Below are 12,074 nucleotides of genomic sequence, written 5' to 3'. Positions count from 1 at the left end.
CTCAAAGGGGTACAATTATTTTGCATAGAAATTTGGCGTTTTACATTGTAGGCCTGTAATTCTTAGCAATAACACACTTCTGTCCATCAAGAGTCTAGTAGATATCCTGGGTACGATCAAGTTTGAAACACAAAATCATAAATTATAATATAATAAATAAATAAAAATAATAAAAAAAAAAATAATATAATAATAATAAAATAAATTTCCCCACGATTCACTATCGCTCAATTCTGCAAGTGTTCTAATTTACTATCGCTGTTTTCTAGCTGGTCTAAAGCCACTTTTGACATAAAGGGACACTTTTTGGTTGTTATGGACAATCTCAAGTTTCCAGGCATAAAAAACAGTATATATAATATAAAACTGCATGCAGGGCATGGGCCAAAGCATTGGGGACAAAAGGGATGTGAAATGATTTCTTACAGATTACAGTACTGTATGTGTTATGATTTTTACATTTTTTTGAATTTGCTGCCAGGCTCTGCCCCCGTGCGTCGCGACGCTCGCAGGGAACAGCGCCTGGCACAGAGAGACTTCATGTAGGTAACCTGCACCAGGATCCTGAGATGTAATCCCGAGTGTGGCTCGGGGTTACCGCTAATGCTACTGAAATTTAACTCCGAGCCACACTCGGGAAAACCATCAGGGAGGCTACTGAGCTTGCAGCACTGTCACTTATAGCAGTTACATTGTGGAGGAGGAAGGTTAAGCCTAGTACACACGGGCCAAATGACGGACGGCATCGGCCGGTTTAATAGAAACCGGCCAACGTTCAGCCTGTGTGTATTGTAGCTGGTCCAACAGAAGCCGGTCAGTCCCAAGTTTCCAAGAGAATGAACCTCGAGAGGGAACTTTCTTCAAGGCTTTCATTTCCATTCTGCCATTTTTTTGCCATCTCTCTTTTTTTATTCTTTTATATTTTCACCTATATGTCATCTTTTTTACCATGTTTTCTTTTTTTTATTTCACCTTGACATTATAAACTGAAGACGTTTATAAAGTAGTAAAGTAGTGTGAACTGCTGTAAAACTGAAAATAACAATTTTCCTGATCTTTATAATAACCCTCTTACAAGTTTATATTTATTAATTTTAAAGTTCCCCAGAGATTAAGTACCTGCTATAATTTTTCTTAAACAGTGCCAATTGATTATCTGTAACACATCATATCTGACATTTTCTTTTATGTTTGTTTTTATTATAGCATTGGAATTGTAGTTATATCTGGCATTTCAACAGATAATAAGGCACAAATTAAAAATACATCAGCAGAGTTTTCAAATAAGCTGACGTTTAACAACAGTGACCATACAAAATATAGGAATAGCACTTACGCTTTGCAGAACCAGAGGTAGATAACGAATTTAAGCATAGGACACTCACCCGCTAAGCACTACTATAAAGTCCATGACATTCCAGCCATTGCGGAGGTAAGAACCTTTGTGAAATACCAGTCCTAGGGCAACAATTTTAATTCCAGCTTCAAAACAAAATATCCCTATAAAATAGGGCTCAGTCTTCTCCTGCAGGCAAGAAGGGAAACAAACAGACAAGTTAATGAAGGTTTTATGTTTTTTGAGGGAACATAAATGTAATTATTGAAGGAAAAGTATAATGTATTTTTGGTCAGCACAGGTTTTTTTTATTATTACAACATTTAGCGTAAAGTACATCTAACCCCAATCACTAAATTCTCATATACGTTTTAACATGTTAATGTACAGTCATTGTAAAAGTTGTTTTCATTCTTTTTAAATCTACAGTTTTCATTAGAATTATAACTGATGATTCTGTCTTCCAATTTTGCTCCTGTTTTGGCATACTGTTACATGTGCCATTGATGGAGAGTACAAGTGGCCATGATGATACATTGTGTAGACTATTTTTACTATCAGTTCAGCAGAAATGATGAGCTGCTGAAGCTGTTTTTAGTCACTTCCTGTCTGTATGAACTGATAAGGACTTAGATCAGCAGCACCAAGATGCAAAAAAAAGGATGAAAAAAAAAGCTTTTTATTAAAAACATGGTCGTTAAACAGAAAATTGTATATTAAACACTAGAGGGAACAAACACACAGTTTTCAATCCCTCTGTATTCCTTCTTAAAGCTGGCCCTAGATCAATCAGAATTTGGCTGATACAGCAGGGACTAGCCAACCTTCAATCCATGTGTGGCTGCTCCTGCTCAACAGAATTCAATCTAACTATTCACTTCTGTCAAAGGGGAATGTTGGATTTTTTTCCGATCAGTGCCTGCAGCTGCTGATCAATGTTTTCTGACAGAAGAGGAGTCCGACTGTCAGAATACAATGTCTCAGCCAGTGTTAATTTTGTCGACTAAAATGAATAAAACATTTTAGTCTACTAAATGAATATTATTTTAGTCGACTAAAATATGACTAAAACTAAAACAACTGAAATTACTAAAATATGACTAAGGCTATGTTTCCACTATTGCGTCCCCAAAGTCGCGCGATTTTGCCGCGATTTTTACCGCGATTTTACCGCGACTTTTTACCGCGATTTGAAGCAATGCCTGTATCTATGGACCTCAAGTCGCATCAAAGTGGGACCAAAGTAGTGCAGGGACTACTTTGAAGTCGCTGCGACTTGAAGTCGCACAGATATGAACGGTACTCATTGGAAATCATGGGATACAATTTGTCATGCGACTTTTCAGTCCCAAGTCGCATGAAAAGTCGCACTAGTGGAAACATAGCCTTAAACTAAAATGACATTTTAGTCAAAAGACTAAAATGGGACTAAAACTAAAATGCCATTTTAGTCAAAAGACTAAGACTAAAACTAAATTGAAATTAACACTGGTCTGTAGTGCATGTTCATACCTCAATGTAATAATAAATAACACATTAGATTTTTCACTCCAGCAGTATATAACGAGTTTGCAAATTGTAGAGAATGCATCACAATTGAATTACACTCATTAGATTTTAGATGACTAAAATTAGTTTTAGTCAACTAAAATGTACTGGAGATTTACAGTAGTTGAATAAATACGACTAAGGCTATGTTTCCACTAGTGCGACTTTTCATGCGACTTGGGACTGAAAAGTCGCATGACAAATTGTATCCCATGATTTCCAATGAGTACCGTTCATATCTGTGCGACTTCAAGTCGCAGCGACTTCAAAGTAGTCCCTGCACTACTTTGGTCCCACTTTGATGTGACTTGAGGTCCATAGATACAGGCATTGCTTCAAATCGCGGTAAAAAGTCGCGGTAAAATCGCGGTAAAAAATCGCGGCAAAATCGCGCGACTTTGGGGACGCAATAGTGGAAACATAGCCTAAAACTAAAACAATTGCGGAAGACTAAAATGGGACTAAAACTAAAATGCCATTTTAGTCCTAAGACTAAAACTGAATCGAAATTTGCTGCCAAAATTAACACTGGTCTCAGTAGGGAAGATTCTCCTATCCACTTTATGCCTCGTACACATGATCGGACTTTCCAGCAGACTTGGTCCGACGGTCTTTCCGGTGGGCTACCTGAACGGACGGACTTGCCTACACACGACCGGACTTTCCGGCAGGCTAGGTCCGCCCATCTTTCCGACGGACTTTCGCCAGAGTTATGGCGGACTTTCAGAATGAACGGACTTGCCCACACATGGCCTAGTCCGTTCATTTTGAACGTGACTCGGGTAAGACGGGACTAGAAAAGGAAGTGAATCTCGCCGCTTTTATCGGCGAGATTGACACCTTGCGAGCCCCGTCACGGGGCATACCAGGCCCTTAAGTCTGGTATGGATTATAAATGGAACCCCCTACGCTGAAAAAACGGCGTGGGGTCCCCCCTAAGATCCATACCAGACCCCGATCGGAGCACGCAGCCTGGCCGGTCAGGAAAGGAGGTGGGGACGAGCGAGCACCCCCCCTCCTGAACCGTACCAGGCCACATGCCCTCAACATGGGGGGTGGGTGCTTTGGGGGAGGGGGGTGCCCTGCGGGGCCCCCCACCCCAAAGCACCTTGTCCCCATGTTGATGAGGACAAGGGCCTCTTCCTGACAACCCTGGCTGTTGGTTGTCAGGGTCTGCGGGCGGGGGGCTTATCGGAATCCGGGAGCCCCCTATAATAAGAGAGCCCCCAGATCCCGGCCCCCCACCCTCTGCTCTCTCTGGCCTCTTCTCCCGGTGTTCCAGTTCTTCTGCCGGCTCCTACGCTGTCTTCATGCCGCTCTTTTGTCAGTGGAGGCCCGGACTTCTGTCTTCTTGTCTTCTTGGCTTCTTCCCTCTTCTCTTCTCCAGATGTTGACACGACGGTCTCTCCAGCTGGACTGTTCTCTGAGCACTCCGCTGTGACTTATATAGGCGGAGACCCCACCCCCTTGTGCCATCACAGTCCCTGGGCATGCTGGGACTGTGACGGCATAAGGGGGCATGGTCACCGAGTGATGTTGACCACGCCCCCTAAAACGCCTATATAAGTCACAGTGGAGCGCTCAGAGAGCAGCCCAGCCAGAGAGACTGTCGTATCAACATCTGGAGAAGATAAGAGGGAAGAAGCCAAGAAGACAAGAAGACAGAAGTCCAGGCCTCCGCTGTCAAAAGAGCGGCATGAAGACAGCGGAGGAGCCGGCAGAAGAACTGGAACACCGGGAGAAGAGGCCAGAGAGAGCGGAGAAGAACCAACCGGACGCCGGGAGAAGAGGAACCGGAGGGACCCCCGTAGCCGGAAGAAGACCCCCGAAGCCGGAGGAAGACCCCCCGGAGCTGTCTAATAAATTATTTTAAAAACCTGTGTAGTGTGTTTTATTATTGACACTTTTTCCCTAGGTAAATGGGTAGGGGTACCATGTACCCCATACTCATTCACATAGGGTGGGGGGGCCGGGATCTGGGGGCCTCTTATTATAGGGGGCTCCCAGATTACGATAAGCCCCCCGCCCACAGAACCCGACAACCAACGGCCAGGGTTGTCGGGAAGAGTCCCTTGTCCTCATCAACATGGGGACAAGGTGCTTTGGGGTGGAGGGGCCCCGCAGGGCACCCCCCTCCCCCAAAGCACCCACTCCCCATGTTGAGGGCACGCGGCCTGGTACAGTTCAAGGGGGGGCTCGCTCGTCCCCCCCTTCATGACCGGCCGGGCTACGTGCTCGGATCGGGGTCTGGTATGGATTTTAGGGGGGACCCTATGCCGTTTTTTCGGCGTAGGGGGTTCCCCTTAAAATTCATACCAGACCTAAGGGCCTGGTATGCCCTGCGCTCGCCGCAATAGGAAAATTTGTTTTTTTTATTGCAGCGAGCGCGAGATGCAATACCCTGTCTGTCGGACCAGCATACAGACGAATGGACTTTCCGTCAGGAACGGAGTCCGGCGGATCCGGCGGACTAAGATTTGAAACATGTTTCAAATCTAGGTACGGTGGACTTTTGGGAAAAAAAAAAAAAAAAGGATTGTTTGGCGGACTCTGGTCCGCCGGACCAAGTATGCCAGAAAGTCCGCTCGTGTGTACGCAGCATTACTTGTGTGGATGGGGGAATTGTGTAGTTAACTATCAAGCTGATTTCTGGCACATGTATATCTGAAAAAATATTTGAAAGACCATACATAACATAAGCAGAATGCATGAACAACTTTAATGTACCAGCATTCATGTAATTTTAACCAAAGACTGTTTGCTTCTATAATAGTACTTGATCTTGATTCTTATGCGTGGACAGCAAGATGCAGTAAATAGGGTGGGCACATGTATTTTAAAGTTGACTTACTTCAAGCTGAAGTTTAATTATGGCAATTTTTACATACTGTAGTTACATCGGTCCAGCTTAGACTAATGTGAGTATGTGTGTGCCATACCTGTGGGATCCCCATGGAAGTTGGAAATCCCTGTATTAGGCACCCCTACTTCTATGATCTCCACTAGCTCCAGGGTCCCATGACAAGCGGCTGTCCTTCTGCATTGTGAACACAGGGGGGTTGCTTGCATGGCAAAGGGAACAATCTGCATCTTTTCAATGAATGCAAAGCATTCTCTGATGGAATGAGATGGAGAGGTGAGGCAGCAACATTAGAATCTCCAACTTGTCTACATTTATTGAGAAAATGCAAAGTATCTTCTGAATGGCACCCATGCCAAACATTATTCAACTCACTTTCCTTAAGACAAGCTTGTGAAGAACACATCTACCCTGAAGTGTCATCATCACACAGTTTTGGCTCACAGTACTGCAGCACAAAATGTCACTCACATGTCAAAACACGAATGACTTTCATGACTTCAATAATGGCCATTTGGTACAATACCAATAAACCCTGGGGGAAATAGGGCCTGTGATGGCCATAAGACCCTTGGAGATCAGATTTTATTTTTGGCTCTCATAAACTAGACTTCCACTTTAAATTGTTGTTACAGAGCATGCATTGCACACCCTTGTCTCTTTGTCCTTTTCAGAATGTTCTGAAGAGTCTGTCACGGCCTCTCAGTTAGTGTGTCACTTTTGGTGAATTATAATGCACCCATTTTAATAAATTATTAAAGTAAAATGATTCACCTTGGAGCTCTGTGACATCTATAAATACATTTTGTCTAAGGCCTTAATCCTATGGTCATTGAACTTTCAACAGTAAACCTGGATATACTTTTAATTATATTGTACAGTCATTTTACCTCATGTTATTATCTATGCATGTATCAGTATGTGCTGTAATTCTGTACCATCCTCTGCTCTATCTTATTTTTTCTTTATAAACTAGAAATGTCTAATAATGCTGTTATAAGACATAAGATAGTAACATCATCTTTACCTCCAAGATGGAGTTGGATTGCAACTACTGTTATAGAGTAGACTTGGCTGACATCAAATCAAAAATAAACATGCTTCCTACCACAGCAGCCAAGCCATATGGGAGCACAGATGGAATGATTTGTTCAAATCTAATATTGGTTAACATAGCTGTTTTAGCTGTACCTTTGGTTAAAGTAATTGGGAACTGAGAAGGTATCAAATTATATTTAGCTGGATAAAATGTGAGGATAGACCTCATGCTCCTAAAACCCCTTTGCTGTATCCAAGAACCTTATTTTTACTGTTGTATTAACATTCACTGGAGAAGACAAACTGTATCAGGCTTATAAAAACTTTCTATATGGTATCCAATTTGATTCTACCAAGTCAAAACATAAAAGGGGTTTCAACTCTGTTTATTTTCATGGCCTATTCAATTTGTTGCAATGTGTTAACAAATGTACATAACACTCATTATATCACATATCAATACACTGAAAATTGGACTTGGAATTTTTTTTTTCATTTTATCGCCGTGAGCCACAATACATGGTGATGTGCTACCATATATGGTGATATGCTGCTACTCAAGTGTGTTGGGTGCCATTAAAAGAAAAATATCACTGCAACACCCTAACATGTGTGTTATGTGTGTTACCACAATGCATTAGTGTGAATTGGTCCTTAAAAGAAGTCCTTCTGGAAAAGAAAATAATTACCTGTCCTGCTGCTGAATTTGCTGTCTTTTAAGTGATATTAAAGTTTTTTTAAAAAATAACAAACATGTTATACTTACCTGCTCTGTGCAGTGGTTTTCCACAGAGCAGCTCTGATCCTACTCTTCTCGGGTTCCTCGGCGGCGCTCCTGGCCCCTCCCTCCTGCTGAGCACTTCCACAGCAAGCAGCTTGCTATGGGGGCACCCGAGTGGAACCACTGCTCTGTGTCAATTCAGACTCGGCCCCGCCCATTGCTTTGTCTCAGCCAATCAGGGAGGAGACCCGGACAGCCAAGGCTCTTGTGCAAGATCGCTGGATCTAGATGGGGCTCAGGTAAGTATTAGGGGGGCTGCTGCACACTGAAGGTTTTTTATCTTAATGCATAGAATGCATTAAGATAAAAAAAAAACACAGCCAGCTCCTACAATCTGAATGGTGGCTTTAGGGAGCTGGATTCCTAGGCTGGTGAGTACCTGTGTCCTAAAGGTCAACAGCTACAGTATTTGTAGCCTCTGAGTTTTTTTTTTAAACAACTGGAGTTCCTCTTTAAGAAGCACAGCTTGACCACACAACTTTTCCACCAGGCCACCCAGCCGAAATCTTGGAGGAGCAGGGCTGCTAATAATAATACTTGGGAGTGTTGCAGGGGTTTGACATTTAAGGGTAACTGTACCAAAATCATCTTAAAGCAGATCTCCACCCAAAAGGGGAAGCTCTGCTTGTTTGCACCTCTTCCCCTCCACTGCCACATTTGGCACTTTTTTTTCGGGGGGGGGGGGGGGGGGGGTAGCTGGTTTTGACAGGTACCCGCTCCCACTTCTTGCTCAGATTACCACGGCAATTTACGAGGATGTCCAGCCCCATCTCCTCCCCCCACAGCCTTCTGGGACACGCACAGATCCCAGAAGACTGCGTTACCATACAGAAAGCAGGAGGCTTCACTGCCATTTTCCCGTACCTAAGATGCCTTACCCTAAAATCCTAAGATCCTAAGATTCCTTACCTTTGGCGCCTACAACCAAAGCTGAATGAAGAATTGGCTCGGGTGCCAACATTACTGGATCCCTGGACAGGTAAGTGTCCTTATATTAAAAGTCAGCAGCTACAGTATTTATAGCTGCTGACTTTTAATTTTTGGGGGGGAGACTGGAGCTCCTCTTTAAGGCTGGGTTCACACTATTGGCAAATTGGATGCGGGTTCAATTCGCAATAGCAGGAGATTTTGACTGGCTCTCTATGGAGCCGGTTCACATATCTCCGCTGCGGCTCCGGTGCGAATTTGCATAGGAACCCTATGCGTTTTTTGGTCCAAATTCAGCCACAAATTTGGGCTGAAATCTGACCTGAAATGGTGAACCCAGCCTAAAGGGTTTTCCAGATATGCCAAAATGCTTGGTAGCTGACTATTTTATTCTTTCTTTAGACTCATTTAGTTGTGATGATGTTTTTTGTTTTTATTTCTGCCTTTGCCCTTATTTGAGAAATTTCCCCTCACTTCCTGAATTCATTCCTTGAAATGTTATTTGCCTGGCTACTGTACTTACCCTCTTATTTTAATTTTAAAAAATGGGAAAATTAATACAGACAAGGACTCTGCTTTGACCTCCATTCTGCACACTCGTTCCAAGTCAGCGTCTCATGAAGTACTGATCCAGAGACAGTAAGCCAAGCTTTAATTTTGAGAAGAAGGTCAGCAATGGCAGTCTCTGGGTTTATCTCATGATAAGCAAAGAATCAAAACTTGAAAGTTTAACTTTCTCCTTCAGTTAAGTGTATAAAATAAAATGAGATTAAAATGTAAGGACACCATAAAGGAGTGCCAGGCCCTGTTTTCTAATGTCATCTTTCACTGCCACGTCAGTCCAATCACCTCAAGGTCTGACCTGGGTAGGTCAATGACGATATCCCTGAGAGAAGTCCCACAGGGGATACACAATTTCATTAGATAACAAGTGATTTATTGTGCTGGCAAGCGCGGTCTTATTTCATTGCCAGAAGATTCACATATGGAGAATTTTATGGAGAAATACGTTTGTATTGCCTTCCCACTAACATCATTTCTGCTCAATACAGCAGAACTGGCAAGCAGCAGAAAGGATACTCCATCTTAATATTTGTCACGCTGTTTCAGTTTCTCTACTCAGTAGTTTTTTACCAGGATTTCATTTTTGACTGTGGATATTCATTAATGATAGGTAACCCTGAAGCCCAACACCAGCAAGTGTTTAATTTTGGTTTTTGATAAAATGGGCACATTATTGCTGTGTCTACATGGTGGACAAGTCTCCTGCAAAGGTCCAAACTGCCTGTCATGTCAGGTGTCACCGAGCAGGAAATGAGAGGAATCTGCTTAAGTCCAAATGCCAACTAAATATTTTATTGAAATTTGTATAGACCAGGAAGGACTTCAAATTTCTGAAGTTTTTTTTTCTATCTGCGACTCCACTGGGTATATTTTTCCTATCTTCCTGTCCCTTGTGACATGCATTCAACAAATGAGGTGTGTGGTAGTCACTAGTCATAGCATTATTAGATGGTCTAATCTTTCCACTAAAATGTTTTTATGTACGTAAAAACAGAAAATAGGGTGGAGGAGAGAGAATGCCACTGTCTAAGTAAGAAAATCAATAAAACACTGGATCATAAATATTGCAGTGGCACAAAGCAAACACCAAAAAGCCAAAGGGAGAGTGGGTGGCTCTAAGTGTGGTACTATATATAAAATACAAAAATAATAAATAGTAAAATAATAAAAATGTTCTGGCATGTAATTGAGTAAAGTTGGAGGTTGACTCCGCCCTGAAACATGTAGCCCCGCCCAACATGTGACATCATGGTCGGCCCCCCTTATCCACCTATGGCAACCCAAGACTGACCATACATTGGAACCCATGATATATGGCCACCTATTGGACGTTTTTGGTATATTATCTGTTGCTTTACTCATTTGCATGTGAGTGCACTTCTATCATTTTTTTTGTATTTAATAAATAATACTACACTTAGAGCAGCCAACTCCCCCTTTGGTTTTTGCTTTGTACCATCGCATCTCTACATCTACTGATGAGACCATCCACCAGGAGCAGCCCATTATCCACCCTCCATACTCTTCCACTGGGGATTATCAAAAGGATGCCTGCTTGATACCTTGATTAATGCCTGTGTTACACAATTTTCATGTGAGTGCATCTCTTAATTTTTGCACACTGCCTTTAATATGAGTATTAATGTCTCTACTAAACATATTGGTGTTTTACCCATGTGTATGTGAGTGCAATACTTATCATCCAGTTTTTATTGATTTTCCTACCACTACTATGCATAGACAGTGGCATTCTCTCTCCCCCTCCCTGTTTTCTGTTTTTACATAACCAAAGGTTGGAAGACTATAGAATTTGCTTAAAGGAGAGACTGCTGACACTGTAAAAGTGTATTCCCTCTTTTGATTGTATATAGATAGATTGATTATATTTGGACCTTAATTTTATGAACATCGTCTGAAGAATCTTTACCAATCACCCTTTGTTCATTTACCTCTGAGGGGTGTACACTGGTTATACTCGTTTTGCGCCGGGATTGAGGTATATTCCCCTGTGGGGTCATTCTTGATACTGCTTTTCACTAAATGTTTTTAGGTCCCCTTTATAGTATTTGTCATGACAGGAAGTGAGTGGAAATCTTCCTGATAGATACATACACAGCAATTTGATGAGGATTAAACACTTTCCCAACTATTGTAAATGAAAATAAAATAACTTTAAGGTTTGGCTTTACCAGCAACCTTATTTTAATCCAAGATGTTACAACCCTTGCCCATTCTATCCATTAAAAAAAAATTAAAATAAGAGTTTTGCTCACTTCCCATCCTAAAAACAAAGCAATGGGAAATGAAGGGACTCCACTCAATGTTGTCACATGAATCAGATCCTGACAGGAGATCTAACTTTAAAAAATGGAACAAACGTATTGTCTATAGTTGAGCTTTGACAACAACCCAAGATCTCTCTTCCATTTTAGAAGGACAGCACAACGGTGTATACTATAGAATACAATATTGTAATATTAATAATGAATGTGAACTGAGAAGAAGGATTTTAAACTGAAGATTCTATTCATATAATAGCTGTTGACAGTGTTTTTCTTTTATAAATATTAACCTATACCTATTTTTATTGCCTTCTTTGCTCTGTTCAAGAGATTCCTATCACTTGGTTTTAGTGACCACACATGAAGTGGTAAAAAATCTCCCCAATAAACATGTCACAGAGAATCTAACTTTTCCCCACTCTAAATAAATTATATTAAAAAAAAAAATCAATCTTTGTCGGAAGTTGCACTTTTATGTTCCCATGTACAGTATGCAAGAATACATTAAAACGTTATATGTTAAACAATACAGATACAGTAATAATAATGATAGTCTGTAAAGCTGTAATATAAATGTTACAAAACTCTACAATATTGTATTATATTGTAATCTTAATATATTTTAGAGCCACTGTACTAAAACGTTGTCTAGTCAGGTCTTCTTGTTTTTCAACTTTCTGAACAACCTGAAAACATGTATAATTTACACCAGTTGAAGAAGATCTGTACAAATTATGA

The 12,074-nt window shown here is 41.4% G+C and overlaps 1 protein-coding gene across 9 annotated transcripts in view; it reads right to left on the bottom strand.

Annotated features, from left to right (window-relative positions):
* The window catches only part of CACNA1E (calcium voltage-gated channel subunit alpha1 E), a 1,300,209-nt gene that overhangs the window by 406,696 nt on the left and 881,439 nt on the right, over positions 1-12,074 (bottom strand). For all 9 annotated transcript variants that reach the window (XM_073593343.1, XM_073593351.1, XM_073593342.1 and 6 more), the window contains one exon: positions 1,386-1,525. In XM_073593343.1, coding sequence (XP_073449444.1) covers positions 1,386-1,525 — 140 coding nt within the window. The remainder of the gene's footprint in view (positions 1-1,385; positions 1,526-12,074) is intronic.

This window comes from Aquarana catesbeiana, linkage group LG07, assembly GCF_042186555.1.
Source record: "Aquarana catesbeiana isolate 2022-GZ linkage group LG07, ASM4218655v1, whole genome shotgun sequence".
NCBI classification, from domain to species: domain Eukaryota; kingdom Metazoa; phylum Chordata; class Amphibia; order Anura; family Ranidae; genus Aquarana; species Aquarana catesbeiana.
The sequence above is the reverse complement of the archived record's forward strand: the minus strand, read 5'-3'. Positions and strand labels throughout refer to the sequence as shown.